Source organism: Pezoporus occidentalis, unplaced genomic scaffold, assembly GCF_034315485.1.
Source record: "Pezoporus occidentalis ecotype Australia unplaced genomic scaffold, CSIRO_AGI_Poc_V1 ctg64, whole genome shotgun sequence".
NCBI classification, from domain to species: Eukaryota; Metazoa; Chordata; class Aves; order Psittaciformes; family Psittacidae; genus Pezoporus; species Pezoporus occidentalis.
The window spans coordinates 1992289-2008571 of NW_026915987.1; the positions used below are offsets into that span (position 1 = coordinate 1992289).

Consider the following 16283-nt stretch of genomic DNA (forward strand, 5'->3'; position numbering starts at 1 on the left):
ATTCTATTGTGGAGAATGCTGAATGTTTGCACTTTCTGGTTAGTGTTTATCATGCACTATGCACAGCCATTCTCTTCCTCAACACCTTTATGTTTTCTGGTGAGATTTGAATGCTTGGCATGTTAAAACAGCATACAAGTCAGCGCTGTTCATTTGTCTGAAAGATGAGCCAGTCATTTATCTTTAGCTCTTGATATCCTAATTCATGGTGGTCCAGCACCCACAAATGCCAACAGGACCCGTTTCACAGTTATTACCTCCTCTGAACCTTTCTTAGGGACTTGATGAAGGCAGTGGTTGCCCCAAAACAGCAGCATCTGGTCTACCCTTATGCACACACACCATCACCGCCACAGCAGTCTCTCCACCACAGCTGTAAAGCCACCCAACAAAATCTCTGTAAGGTGTGTATCCACGCAGCTTTCCAGTGATTCAGGTACCCTGCTTCACCTGTGTCCTCATATTCTGTATATCACAAAGCAGGTTGATTTCATTCCCTTTTGTAATCCAGGACCTGTGCAAAACCACAACCTTCCAAAGGCCATGACAAACAAACAACATTTTACCTCTGGAATTCCCCTTTCCAACACAAGCAAATCTGAACATCACTTCCTCTGTAATGGCACAGAAATAGCTGTGTGTATGTTTTCATTGCTTCATGTTCTAACTGTATTGCTGTCAGACAGGTTTTTATCACATTCTGAACCAGCCCTGTTGCTGGTGCTGGAGATGAGCATGTACACAGGTACAGAGCAGGCTCCCGCACTCACCTAGCAGGACAATGCTGTGTGGTCCAAGGCTTGGGACACCCCACTCTTACTCCTGTCCATCGATCATTTGGAGCATGATGCAGCTCCTGCCCAGCCCACACAAGTAAGTTTCCTTAAGAACCAGTATACAAAGGGGAGGATCTGGGTCATGTCCTAACGTAACGCTGGGATGTGGTCAAAGTACAGACCCAGACCTGCTGTTGAGCAGGGTGATACAGATGCAACCGCACAGCTCCAACCCGACCCCTTGCTGGAACCTCGCACTCTGCCTGACTTTTGGAGAACCCAAAACATTTGCATAAGTGTTTATCTCACTTTCAAAATATTATGACTAATCTCTTTCAGTGCTTGAGGCTCTAATGCAGCAAGTGACTTGAAACACAAACCTAACTTCAAGACCACCAATAGTCACAATTAGCCTGCACCATAAATATGCTCAGATTTCAAAAGAGCTATTTACATATGTAAATATGTAAATAAGAACATCACCAAATTAGGCCTCAAGTCTCACAGTGTGGGATGCTGAAGTAAAACTGCAGCCATTATGACGAGACAAGCCGTCCCCAGCTTACCACCCAAGGGAAACATGGTGCCTGTGAGGTCCCCTCTACGTTGCTCCAGGCACAAGAGGTAATCATCAGATTGCCAAAAAGAGCAAATTTCAGTCTTGCCAACATTGTATTATCTGCTTAGGACTGATGCCCTGAGCTGAATGATCACTAGATGGGACCAAGTATTTGCTTGGTGAGACCAGGAAAGGAATCTCATAGAACTTCTTGAGAAGAAGATGACCATTTATAAACACTTGCTTTGGCTGCAGAAGTCTTGCACGTTTCATCCTTCCCCAGCCCTCACTGAGCCCTGGTTGGGAAATGGAATCCCACAACACAGGGACACCCCACAGAAGGTGCAGTGCAAATTGGTCTCCATTTCCCTTCTCTGCCTCCAGCATTCCTAGAGAGTTTAATGAATATGTAAAGCTCACAACTGCAGCCCTGCTATCCCCGATAGCTCCAGCATCTTCCGGCCATTGTCCTTACTGGTTTTGCTAATCAGAGCAAACCAGGCTTGCAAATGAAATCTGATTAAGTAGTTTTCACCTCTGAAAAAGGGGATTAGCTAGACCTTTGATCCTCAGATATTGATTTGCAACTCAAAGGAGGTGTGACCTCAGCCGGACTTGCTTCTGGTCTCAGTCCCTTCCCCTTTCACTCCTCCTCCTGTTTACCAGGAAAAAAATCAGTTCATGTCTTCTCACATAGCCAGATCTAAAGCCTATTGAAGGCAGTGGAAAACCACCCACTGACTTCAATGGGCTTTGGATCAGTCCCACAATGGCTGACTTAGCCCTAAGTCCTAGGCTGTTTCAAAGCCAGCAGAACCAATTTCCCATCAAAATGACCAGAAGCTGGGAAGATATGTTCGCCTTTCAAACCTACAAATTCCACCTTTTTTTCTTTCTTCCATGACAACTCTTCAGCTGGAAATGCTGAAAATGCTGTTGATATTTTTCCCCTTGCACTCTACGTAGAGTTGTTGCCCACCGTGAGCAGACTTACCAATGCAATTAAAGGACAACTCCTGCAGGCAGAACAGGGAGCAGCCATCACCGTTGATCTTGTTCATGTCATCACATTCTTCCCCCAAGTCTCTGTAGGCAGGGCACACACATACAAAAATGATTCAGGTGGCAAATGGCATCATCCCAACAATCACTGCAACCCCTCTGCAGAACCCCAAAGCCCTCCAATCTAGTACAGCACTTTGTGTGCTGACCCTTAAAATGCCTCTCCCTTCCTCCTCCAGCCCTGACTTCCATCATTCCTGGTTCACAGGCTTGCCTGGCCACTTCTCTCCTACACATGTGGATACCACTTGCTGTTCTCTGATGAGGATATGAGCAACTTCCTTCATAGCTGGTGTGGCTGCAACTCAGCAGGTGGGGAAAAAAAGAGAGCAGGAATCTCTGAAACTCTTTGTATTAAATCTGGAAGGGCCAGACTGTGACCCCAGCATGGGAATAACAAGGCATAAAGCCTGGTGCCAGGCTATTCCAGGTGGAGAGGAGGTGGTGTTGGGAATGGGATCCTGCTTCGCGCCAGCCCGCACAGTTGCAGCAGCATGCAGGGAGATGAGTGTGAACCAGATGAGAAAGGGGCTGCCACAGCTGTAAGTGGGGCCACAACCAACCAAGCTGTGACACAGTCTGGTTCCTGCTCACTCCTGAGGCAGCTCAGCTATTGTTCGACACTTGCTGCAAAGCCACAAGTGATGCTTGAGGAATGTGCAAACATAACAGTAGGAGAAAAGTTATGGAAAGCAAAATTAATCTGTCTTTCTCCACCTCTCTCTCCAAGACTGCCCTGGATTCATATGTCGTTTGGTTATTCCCTTTGATTTCCCTACCTGTTGGGCCTCATCCTGCAAATACTTGCTGCTAGGTATATCATCTGACAGAGTGGTACTACGTGATTGCTGATTGGCATTATTTAAAGCAATGGCTGGATTGAGCACTTGCTTGTTGTTACTTCCATAGTTTAAACAATTGAATTACCTAATGGCAGGAAGCTTTGAAGCAGGTGGCTTCAGGGCCAACACAGCAAAAGAAAAAACCCTAACATAGTTGTGAATGATTTTCTTTTACGTTTTCAGTGGTCTGGGGACTGGCAGCGGTGAGAGGGAGGAGCTGGTTGACAACATGCAATTCCCAGCACTCTCCCTCAGAGGCCAAATCTATCACCTCCAAATGCATCCTAGCTCCGGTGCTCAAACAAGAGGTTGCACCAGGAACCTGGACCAACACAAGGCAGGGTTTTACCCTGTCCACCAGCTGCCAGACACGTGGGACTCCACGGGTGAGGACAGCATCAAAGGCCATGTGAATTTTTCCAGCGCTTACTTCAGCTCTGCATAGGAAATGTCATATGCATGTATAAAGATAGAGATACACGAACAAACAGCATAAACAGCATATAGTGTTATGTCCATATCGATCCTGCTGTCTGGACTCCATTATCTGTATCTCTGTCTGTATCTCCTGGTGCCAGGATAGCAGGGCCTAAGTTCCAATTAAGTGTCATCATCCTGGTAATCACCAGGCACATGAGTCATTATGTACAGATGAGAGCTGGCCTCAACTGAGGAGACATCAGAGGTTGTCAATTCCTTTCTAGTCTCAGATTCTGGCTCAGTAGATGTGCCCGGATTTATCTGTTTGCTCGGTCCAGACTTACATTTGGATAATCCCGTCTCCACAGTATCCACTTCCAGAGATATAGACAAGCTCCGGGGAAGGCTCGCTCTCCTCCCTCCCGGAAACAATGATGACCTGGTACGTGTACGTGGTGCTATCGCTCAGCTCCCTGCAGGACAGAAGGAAACACTAAGTGATCGGGACAACAAAGGCGGTAGAAAAGGGCAGGGAGGGAGGTACTGAAATGGGGGGTGGCTGCCAAAAGAAGCAAGTTTTAGTTTCAGTCAGGTCCTCAGACTGTTCCTAGGGTTAATTTTGGGTTGGGTGTTGCTGCTTACATCTGTACCCACTATAGAGATGGTGCTGCACTGATAACATGGCAGTGCATCAATCCTCACCACACACAGTGGGAAACAGTAACAGCATTTGAGAAACCAGCCCTGAGCTTCAATGTGTTTAGCCTTGGATATTTCTGCTCCCACCTCTCCACGTCAGGGACAGCCTTACCTGCAAGTCTGCATAGTTTAGTTAAGGAACTTAAAATACCCCATGAACACTGATTACTTCCTGAACAGCCCTGAGCTCAATCCAGCTGCAGCTGGAGCCAGTGGGAAGTTGCCTATTGATTGAAGTCAGAATAGGACTGGGGATGTTTCAGTGATAAGTAAGATATCCACTTTGCATGCAGGTATTGAAACAATAGAGTTAAACAACTTTCTTCCCCTCTAGGAGAGTGCAAAAAATAGGATGCACACCACAGCACTGGATCCTGGGATTAACACTGAAATATTCACAGAAAGAATTAGCAAACTGCTACATATTTATGCAAAGCCATAATTACTTAAATCCTGTGCATCTGTAAATGAGGAATCATTTTTGTATGTGCAATACAGAAATAATATAAGCCTAATATAAATGTTTAGCTCTTTTACAATGCCTTTTACATTATCAGAACTCAAAACGTTCCACAAAGAAACTCATTACCATCATCCCCATTGTGCCGATTTGTAAAGCTATGGAGTGGTGAAGGCAAAATGATTTGCTCAGAGTCATCAATCAGGCTAATTGCAGAGCCCATAACACAACCCAGCTCTTTCCCAACCCACGCCAGTCCTCCACTTACCACGCTCATATTGCCCCAATTACTGACAGCAATATACAAGTCTTTTTGTCACAAGAACTTGGTCAAAAAGCACATATTAATGAAGTGTGTGCTACGAAGAGATGTATCTACTACACCCAGCCACAAAGCCACTGAAGTAGGTATCAATGGACTGTAGTTACTGAAACCTTCAAGTCTGGGAAATAAGGATCTCCTTACAACATTCATTAAATTAACAAGCATGACTTAAAGTCCCATATCGCACGTGATATTTCACAACAGAGCCATTCCTCATGGATACTATGCCTGCAAAGTAACTGTCATTGAATGAACTGCACATGAACAGCGCTGGGATTTGATTCTGTGTTACCACACATGGTAGTGAAGTGGGGAGAGAAACGCAGTGGAATAAAACCAGAACTGGCTTTCTCATTGCTGCTCCACCTGATTCATGTCAGCATTAGTCTGTGGCTCCTATTAGCTAAATTGGAGAGTTCACATAGCACAAACAGCATCTTAATTCACCCACAGACTGGGGAGACTTCTACCCAGATATTGGTTAAGAGTGTCTATTCGAAGTGAAAAATGTCAAACTTCTGCCCTTGGGACCTGTTTAAAACAACTGGTTTAGACAAAAAATAAATATAACATTATAGGAAGTAACTTAAGCGGCTGAACACCCACTGATGTACAATACTGAGATTTCACTCCCTTTCACATCCACTTCTGAAGATTGCAAATTTCTGCTATAACCTCATGAAATCAAAGCAGAGGCAAGCTTTGATTATTCAAGAGTTATTTCTCAAGTTCTTTCTCAAAACCATTCATAAAATCATAGAACGGTTAGGGGTGGAATATTTAAGATGAACAAATCTCCTTGCAGAAACACGGATTTTGTCACTGGGGAAGCTGCTAACCACAAAAAGGTTCAATTCTTAGAAAAGGCTGTTAACAAAGGAACAGCTCGGGCAGCTACAAAATCAATCAATCCCTGCTGCTTTCCGATGTGCTGAGATGACACGTGTGAGGGCAAAACAGTAGTGTTCAGATCCTGATTTTTGGCGTGATTTCCAGCGATACCCACAGGTGATGGGCAGGAACTGAGCTCGCAGCAGAGTGTGCCTCTGCGAGTGTGCTGCAGTCTGTGGGAGTGTTTGTGTATGCCTGTGTGTACATGTAAGCAAATGGAAAACAGGAAAAGTTCACATTTGTTTATGTACAGGGCGGGAAGTTGGCAGAACATAATGGAAGAAGACATAGTACTAAATAAAGCACGGGAGAGCATATGGTGTTTATGAATTATTAGGTGACTGGAGATGAATGTGTATGTGGGTGAATAAGACAGAAAACTGGAAATGAAAGTTATTAGGTGGGGAGAACTCTGGTCCGTTTAATTGTATGGGTTGTGAAGGAAAAACTTCATATGGGGAGAGGACCCTGTGGACACCGAGGGGTGACTGCTGGCTGTGCAGCTCTGGGCTTTGGGCTAATCCTGTCACCTGCCATATGCTGGGGAGGCGAGATTTCCAACTGCAGCCTGCTGCTCAGAAATGGAAATGGGTATGTCATGACAGGCAAAAGATACTGACAGTTTAGACACACAAGGAAAAGGCAATTTCTTCTCCAAAAAAGAAGGTGAACACAATATCTGACTCCTTACACATACATTTAGGTATTTGTACAGCTTGGCTTCCCTTACTTCTACACAGTCTGTGTATGAAATAGCTGTTAAGTTATTTATGCTCACAATACCCCATGAGCTATGAATGGAATATCCTTGTCTTGGGTAAAATAGAGAGAAAGGGAAGACAAATGCCTGGAGACATACAGTCCCTGTAAAGCAATGGCAGGACTGTGAGCCAGATCTCCAGTCCACAGGGCCAATTCTCCCCATCCTCATCCCGGTTCCCCTTTCAGACAGCCCAGTCGGAGCTACCTGGAGCTTCACAATGTTCCCCATGCTGGGGATGGCAGAGAAGCCCCAGGCTGTCACCCCCAGGACAGCACCATCCACGCCCGGAGGAGATGGGACATGTGCCCTTCACATAGCTGGAGATGGGCCTGGACTGGAGCACCAGAAAACCACCTTAGACACTAAAAACTCAAGCCACCACGTTACCAGCTCACCCTGGCCTGATGCAACTAGTGGCAAAAAGCTGACTGAGCTGGATGTTGCGTTTCACATCCCAACAACTGGAACCTGAGATACTTCTATCCTCCTGAACTGTTAAACATATCATATCGGCAGACACAGAAAGCTTTAGCATTCCTTCACAGTACCCACATTTCGGAAAAATATAGCTGCTAAAGGGATGATACATGCAATACTTCGGGCAGTAATCCAGTACCATAGTGAGGGAGGGAGGAAGGAATGCAGGAATGAAGGGGTGGAAAAAAAACACAAAAGAATTTATTCTTTCCTATACAGTTATAGGGCACCGAGGTAGATATTACAGACTGTATCTGGAGATGTCAGCAAGTCCGGCTGTGCTCTAAGTGATGATAAAAGTGGGATTTTGGACCATTTATTTTCTTTCCTGCCTTTTCTTGGAGCTGAGGACACACTAACAGCAATAACCTGTTCTTTCCCCTCTGCTGTCAGGCAGGTCGGATGCACTGCGGCTTCACACGATGCTTCTTAAGGAAGTGAGAGAGAAGAACATCTTTAACATTAAGGATGTGAACAAACACTCTTTTAAATTTATATCTATGGTCTTTTAAGGACCTTTCTGAGAACTGAGTAAGCTGCATTGATGGCAGCAGCTTCCGCCGTGGGGCAGCAGTCTTATTAAAAAGCAATGACTCAAGTCCTCTGTGTAGAGGGGGAATTAGGATGTGCCATGTGAAACACCAAGGGGGCAACTTCCCTGCCTGCTGCAGGAAGTGGCAGATCCAGGGTCAGATATACAAAACTCTCTAATTCTTTTCCTGGTTTTCCTGGGGAAGCTGAGTTCATCTTGCAGAGTCCCCTGGGCAAGGGATCTCTGCTTTCAGTTTGGGTGTTCCTGTAAAACTTATGGGAAGAATTATACCTCTGGGAAGTTGTTTTCTATTCAGACCGAGGTGGGTTTAAAGGATCATTGAGTTTACAGAAGCAACACACATGCCCTCGAGTGCCAGCAGACCTGCAACCACATCTGCTCTGTGCTCACTACAGAGCTTCAGCATCTGAGGACACAGCACAGTTGAGATGCAGTGGAAGCACCAAGGGAAAGCAAACATCCCATGCCTCTCTCCCTACTACAATAGCAGATATATGTTTTTCTTACTACAGGTAGCAGTGAGGGGTTTTATACAGCAAAGACTTGTTTCCAACAAAATTGAAAATATCCTTAAGGCTGATCCCAGTTTCTGCCCCAGGAAAACATGAACAGTCAGAAAGCAATCCTGTTATTTAAGGAGAAGATGACATGATCTTAGGCATCGCCTATTAAACTATGGCTGTCACAGGCAGCATGATGTTAAAATAAGCAAATTCCACACCTCAGTGTCCTCATGAAGAAACCATCTTTCTTTGATCTTAAATAGTCACCAAACTCTTGAGCCAAAAGATGTTTCCTGGACAGCTCTCCGCAGCCCAGAATAAGCCCGATCTGCCAGCAATGTCCTCGCTTCCCTCTAACACTGTCACCTTTGCTCTTCTTCTCCAGCAAGGAAACCACGTGGAGCAAAACAGGAAATCTGCTGGCAGCATAAACCCCACATCTTCACTTGTTGCAATGCTTTGGATCAGCTGCTCAGGATGATCTGAATACAACCACACACTGAAGGTCTCATCATCTCTTGTCCCCTCCTGTGCAGCCTGGAGCTGTCCAGTCCATCCTCATGTGCTGCTCACAGTGACCAAAACACCCAACACCATTTGCAGAGGTCCTGAACTACCCCAGATATTCACTAAGTCAGTGAAACAGACGTGTTTAGAGACTCCCAGTCCTGGGCACCAAAGTGGCTCTCAATGCTTCCACATCAGAGAATCTAACTCTGTTACTTAGGGACTGGGTCATTCAACTGCACTGGGGTTTACCTCTCAGCAATGCCACCATGGTGTTTGCAGGCTCACCCATCCTCAGGTGCTCCAAAAGCAATTGATGAAGAGTAACCCAGGGGATGAGGCTGCTTTGGGACAACCCAAATAGATCTGCTTCCCAACTGCCATCCGTTTTCCAGCGCTGCCACCGACTGTACAAGTATGCTGGGTTTCTTCCTTCATCTCCTCTTGCACACCCCCCCTTTGCCTTGCTTCTCCTTCTTTTAATAAAAATGGCATGAGAAGCATGGCAGAAGATAATGAAGAGAATTCCTGCCCAGCTCTGCACTCAGGAGAGAGGAGGGGCAGGATGCTGTAAACAAAAGGACATCAAAATCCCAGCCTCATGTGATGGGCTGTTTTTCCAGCTGCAGTCCAATCTCTGGCTGTTTGGATAAACCCAGCACCATGGCAGGTGCAAAGGCCTCAAAACCAGCCTCCTGCCTCTGTCCCAGACTCCAAGCTGACTCAGAAGACATAAATGCCAAGCAAGCAGCCTTGCAGAGGCTTTTCTCTCTATCCACGATGAGACAGGTCCCACCCGGGGTCGTGGGTTTGCTCTCTTCTCTTTTATGATGTATTTGGTTACAAGCAAATCAGAATCAGGTCGGTGAAGTACTAAATGAGCTCTCATGGGCTGGAAGGGAGAGTGGGGACTGTACAGTGGATTTCTGCTCCCAAACCCAGCTTAAACCTGAACTGGGTATTTCCAAGGAGGAGCATTGGAGCCACCAATGACCTGAATAGATAATCTCAGCTGAACACTTGGTTGGGTATGTTTTGTGCCATCGGGTGTTTGGGTTTTCTGAAGCCCAGAGGCTCACCATTTAAAGCAGTGGCTTCAAGATAATGCCCAAAGTCAACTTTTCCTTCTGACTGCATTTCTGCTAACACCTAAACCAACCACCTTACCCACTCACACAATACCATGGAGACCCCACATATTTGAAATCGAAGTCAAAGGTTTGGGCATCCAGTCTATTAGAAAAAGGAAAATACGCCTTGCTCCATGACATACTATGAACCAGTCACCACCAACTTTCATAACCACCACAAAATCAAAACAGGCAATTAGTCTACAGCTCTGCTCTCGCTTGGCTGGTATAAACCTCATGTAACTTTAGAGACCTCAGCAAAACACTCCAGGTTTAAACCACTAGAACTCAGCTGCTCGCCTGTTCCTCTGAGTTGCAAATGTGCGTATTTGCTGCTCAGACCAGCTCCTTGCCTGCACAAGATGCCATAGCACAGGACCACATGCCTGCCTGGAGCCCTCTGCTCTGAAACCCAGGTCCTGTTTAGGACCTTACACACATTTGGTTTTGAACATTTGGCTTTCAGACAGACTGCTCTCGTGTCCTTCGTGCCATAACCGTAAGCTTTTAAAGCAGCAAACATCTAGGTATATATGCAACTGATTAACTCCAGCATTTGATATAATCATCCAAGTATTTGCCCTGGTACCAATTTAAGACACAGTAGCACATTTAATAAAAACCAAAGTTTGCAGCTAAGACCTTAAAGATATTTCTTGGGTTTTTTTCTCTCAAAAGAAAATAAATTAAATGTCAAGAGACAGTTTTGTACTTTAATGTTTAAGCAACAACAATTACCAGTTTTTAAGGTGGATAATAAAAATGCAGGATCTAAACGAGACTGGGTTAAAAATCCCTGGATAAAGTAAATCCTTGAGGCCCAGGGCCTCACGTGGGTGTCTGTACTAGACAGGCAATTTCACGGCAGCACACAGGTTAAGTGTCAGAGCACCTGGTTGCTATTAGAAGCAGAGAAGGGGGGGGGAAATCTGTTGTGTTTGCTACTTCACCGCTGCGATCAACCCTAAGCTGAGATGGGAGTGCTTCTCAACATGAGCCTCAGATGCAGCCGCCACAGAGGGAAGCCTGTTAGGTTTTGGCTGAGGAGGGAAATGCAGAAAGGCCGATTTCCAACCAGTAAAAGCCAGCATTTCTCTATTGATTTTAAGGGAACGCTGCCAGTATCCACCCCATGAGATGGTGCTTTGGCATACTGGTATGCCAGGGAGGAAACGGTACTGCGACTGACAGGCAGGTTAGGACAGGTTAATTGCTTTAAAGGCCATCATCGTCACCGGTGAACCTGTGCCTGTTGCATCGTGCCTCTCGGTGAGCACTGTCTGATTACTCACACCGTTAACAACATCCCAGTCGTGCTGTAGTTCCTCCGTGAAGGAACAGCAGCAGCAGCATCCATGCAGGCATCGATGCTGGTTCAATCCATGCTGCGGGAGAAGTGCCTGATGCACACCCTACACAGGGGCTGGGACCCCAACAGCCACCTCTCAGCAGCTGGATGTTGACTGTTCATCACTGAGGCTGGGAGCACTTTGGTTGTTACCCTCCACCATTCATCATGTTCAGCTCTCCCCATGGGCAGAAGGCTCTGCCCAATGTCATCTGCTTGGCAGAATAACGTTCTTCAGCTCTGAATCTAGACCTGACCTCTAGGATTTCCCTTCAATGGGTCTGAGCCAAGACCTGATTTTCAGAGCTTAAACCCTTCCCGTTTCCATGTAATCCCACCAAAATGGTAAACAGAGTCATGGGAGCAGACGCTCGCAGTGCCTGATCCAAAGGCTCCTGCAGCCAGTGGAAGTTATTATGTGCATTTTCAGTAGGGCTTAGGTTGGGCCCCAAGCGAACACAGATGTTTGCAGTTTTCTCTGGTTTCACCTCCACCATCCCTCCTTGCCAGAATTCCACTATGGAGGGTGATGGCATGGGGAATGCGGCATCCTGAGGAGCTGCTCCTTGGAGGGAAGGACCTGTACGGTTACACATATGTGTGAGAAATGTATGTGCCATCATACATGCCACACAGCAGAGCCCACAGAGATGGGCAAAGAGGTGAGGTGACTATTCCAAAGGACCATTTTGTCATTTCCCTCCTTAGGGGCTCTGTGTTTTGCCTTAAGCCACTTCAGATTATGAGAAATCCTACTCGCTGGTCTCCGGTGGGATCTTTAATGGTTTAATAACTGAACATTACTGAATATATTTCCACTAGCCTCTTGCTAAAATCCCATCATGAGCTAATTTCCTCTATTGTCATTACATCTGCAACTGGTCTTACATTTTGTAAAACCCTGTACCACTGTGAGCAAATGATCTGGTTCGCTGCACTGAGCTCTCCAGGCCAGTAATTGTAGTAGTGGCTGATCATTTGGGTTATCCAATTCCAGGCACCCTCCCTGGGGTACAATTTGAGCTTTATTTCCACCTTTCCCCTCCTATCACAATAAGCTCCAGGAAGATGCTGGAATCGGGGCATCAGCATGGATGCTCAATGCCACCATACATTTAAGAAGATCCTGGCCAGAAATACTGCGATCAAGTTTGGTGAAACAATCACACAAAGGGCTCAGCATACTGCATGCTATGCAATGATATACCTAAAAGGCTTCTGCCTTCTGTTGCTGTACCCAAACAAGGTATTAAGGACAGCACAGGTATTTCAGTCTTCCTGCAGCGTTGTTTTCAGCTCCTTGCCTGTTTGAGCAAATTTGAGGCTTGGAATATGTTTCCTAGGAGAAGATATAAAAAGACAATGCCCAGGAAATGATCAGGCCAATAGTTTAGTAAAAGTAGCTGAAAAAAGCTGTGCTGGCTGCCACTGCTGATAAAAAGGTAGGTAACACATTTCTGCTGCTCCTGTGGTATTTGAGGCTCACTCCAAGTCTTACAAGAGAGTTATTTTTAAGTTGTTACATAACACATGTCTGTCCAATATTTCTTTCCTCAATCAAGCAAAGAAAATGCATTTGTTATTCCTGGGAGATTTCTGGGGCTTCTCATCTCATTTAGAGCCCAAAATAAAGATGCACGCAAGAAGGCAAAACATCAGAGAGAAATTATTATCCATGAGATAATGCACAGCCTAATTTACCACATAGCTGAGACTGTTTCACCTGCAATAAATTATTTTGCCCGGCAGGAAAAGTCCTGTTTGACCTTCTATCTTTTCCCCTGCAGCTGAAAACTCTGATACTCCTTCTAGGTCGTGAGTTCAAACTCCACCCTGGCTGGGAGTGAATATATCAACTTCTAATAGTATCTATTTGGTTAATAATAGGAGAGCTGTAAACATTCACTTTTCAGGGACACTTTCATGCGGTTGAGTTGTAGTCTATGGGTGTGATCTCTCCGTGTGTTGCCCAAGAGGTGCACTGGAGAAATGAATCCAATGCAGCAGCAGTCCCAAGGGAGTCCCTGTCTGGAGCAGAGCTGGCAGAGCCGAAGCCAAGTGTCATTCCCCAAATGGGGCAGTCCCTCTTTCCTGGCTCTTCCCATGCTCCCGAGTCATTTCATTGAGAGGCAGCTGGGGGTTATTCAGAGCAATCCCAGCCTTCAAAGCTACACCCAGGCTGAAAATGGGCTGCCCTGTCTCAGGCTCACAAAGCCATAAAGATACAAACCCGCCCTTACTACCTTCTTCTTGCATCATGTGCAGCCGAGCCAGAACAGGAGCTACAGACTGTGTCGAGTGCCAGCTATAGTTACAGCATTACATAAGGAACCGCAACAGCGAGGGATCACAAATCTATCACTACAGCTGGCACCAAATGGCATCTCTGCACAGGCTGAGCAGAAAAGCTGCCTACTGAATGGGCACAGACAGACAAATTGTTCTTTCTCTTCTCCAGGGCGGGGTTAAGGCAATTTGGCAGAGGGTGGTGAGGGAAAGAATTGCTCTATCTGTTCAGTGTGTGGGGTCAGGAAGCAGGTTTTATTCTCTTGCAGAGATAACCTGGCACCTTTAATGAAGAAAGCAAGAAAGAAGGAAAGCCATCAGAATGTGGCTTCCAGCTGTGAGGGCACATCAGGGAAGTGGAGGTGTATAACCCATGAGAGCAGCAGCACTGCTAGCCTTTAACATTTAATTCTGAAAGAAGGCACCTGGAGTATTCCCCCTGTAAAATGCCCAGCACACTACTGACCACTGTCAATAACAACAACTGCTGGCTGGTAATTAGCAGCACAAGGTATGTGAAGGAAAGATGGAAGAAGAGCAGGTGGAAAAGAAGCAGTGTTCCTCTTCCCAGCCCTTGGAGTAGAGCAGGGGAACATGCTGTGGCACAGGGAGCAGAAGCAGTCATCCCCATTGCCACGCAAGCCTCAAGGGAAAGTTGGCAGAGAAGATGGTGCTGAGTGGATGACTCTCCTCCTACCAGCACTTCACCTCTGCTGGTGTCAAATGAGCCTATGACCAGTTTCCCACTGTTGGAAGGGAAGGCGAGGGACAAGCAATCATCCCATATTTTTCTGGTTTTTCATCATGGGAAATTCCCTGGGTCAAGCAGAAACAGGGCAATCAATACTGGCTGGAAGGAGCTGACAATGCATCCAAGGCCAGACACGGCCTCAGAGAGATATGAAGTGCTGCTTGCAGGGGATCGCCAGCACCTTCACTGAGTAGTAAACTTAGCCCAAACCAACCACAGGCAGCTCCAATACACTCAAAGCTCCACTGACACATGGAGGCTTTTAGACAGGGACAGCATAGCCACTAATCCAGCTGGGAAAACAGAGTTAAAGAGGAACAGCTGAAACATTTACTCCTTAGTGTGAGGACTCTGGATGAAGAACTAGCAGTGTACCTGAAATGGGAAATTATAGGGGTTAAGAGAAACCTGGTGGGACAGAAGGGTTATTAGTTCTTGGGAAAGCTCAAAATAGCTTTGGCCATGCAGCACTGTAAACTAATGATAGGAAAGCTTGTAGGCAAGAGCAAGAAAGAGATAACAAGAATTAAATCTGTTCCTGCTCAATTTTGATAGAAGTGTTTTGAATGGAGATGGGCTGGGAACTTTCATACGGATACAGATGGGGATATCTAATACATTACTAAAGAGAAATAACACAGAGAATTGTGTAATTATGGGAAAGAAACCTCCTAGATGCAGACTAGAGAACAAATGCCTTTCATAATGGCAGGTCTCTGGTGCCAGGCATGAGAGCAGACATCCACAGGGACTCAACAAGAGAAAACACTGTTTTGCACTTATTTCTAGTAGCTGTAATAGATTAAATTGAAAGAGAAATTTGAATGAAAACAGATAATTGTCTTTCAGTTATCACTTTGAGTTCAACTCACAAACATTTCCTGCAAATAAAGATCCAATCCCCAAAAGCCCAAGTAAGGAGGCTCAGTCAATGCAGAAGGATGTAGTTATAATGTAGAAATGACTAATTTTAAGGACTGGATGTCTCAAAATGGTGCATATGATGGTATAAGATAATACTATGTGCGTTAGTATCAATACATTCAGATTAAGCCTGGAGCTCTTCCTCGCATGTGAGAGGGGAAGCAGCAGTTGGTTGTATTTATCCACTGGAAGACAACTATCAACCATCAGTGGGATGTATGCACAAGAACAGCACATGAGGTCCTTGCACGCATCAAGACAAGGCATTCCCAGGGTAGCTGGGCAAGTATTCGTGCACAAGGACATCTGGAATACCGTATACAGTTCTGAAGCCTGTTGCGAATCCAGATGTGCAGCATGCCGTTATCGCACGGACAACCTAGCAGCTCTTGCAGATAAATCTGGATATGTAAAGTGCTTTCTTAACATTTCAGGCCTATCTTTGATATTCCCCAATATTTCCTGGCATATCAAGAGAGGTTTGGCATGGTAACCATGGAGGAGGGGTGAGCAGAAGATGGTGATAGTATGGGATTCAGCTTTTGGTGTTGGGAGAACATCCACCCAGTGATCTGTATCTTGTTCGGGTGGAAATATGGTGTTAATTATCTTCATGACAGATGGATCTGGCAATTCATTTCAGCTGCTTTAGATCATACATTCCTTTGGCTGGTAGACCTTCAGAAAACAGAGAGATAGATCTTCAAGATGAAGGAAGGAATGCCATAATAAGGACAGATGTCACCATGAAATTTTAGTGTTGCATTCAGCAGGGACTTAAGTTTACCCATCATCATTATGATCATCATATTTTTCCAATCCTCTTTTCAGCTGGGCCCCTATCCTGTAACCTCCATCTTCCTATTGAGTTCAGGGGCTGAAAGGCACACCAGTATTTGGCTGTAATGAATTACTACTCGTTATAAATAGCAACTGCTGATCCTCCAGCTTTTCTGCTTGTTCATACTTGTAGGAGCCTTCAGACTAAGAACCGTTTGCCATCTCCT

The 16283-nt window shown here is 45.6% G+C and overlaps 1 protein-coding gene across 2 annotated transcripts in view; it reads right to left on the minus strand.

Annotated features, from left to right (window-relative positions):
- Positions 1-16283, minus strand: part of PAPPA (pappalysin 1) — a 367459-nt gene that overhangs the window by 88415 nt on the left and 262761 nt on the right. For both annotated transcript variants that reach the window (XM_062640261.1, XM_062640260.1), the window contains exons 8-9: positions 4004-4132; positions 2330-2421 (exon numbers count right to left, since the gene is read on the minus strand). In XM_062640261.1, coding sequence (XP_062496245.1) covers positions 2330-2421; positions 4004-4132 — 221 coding nt within the window. The remainder of the gene's footprint in view (positions 1-2329; positions 2422-4003; positions 4133-16283) is intronic.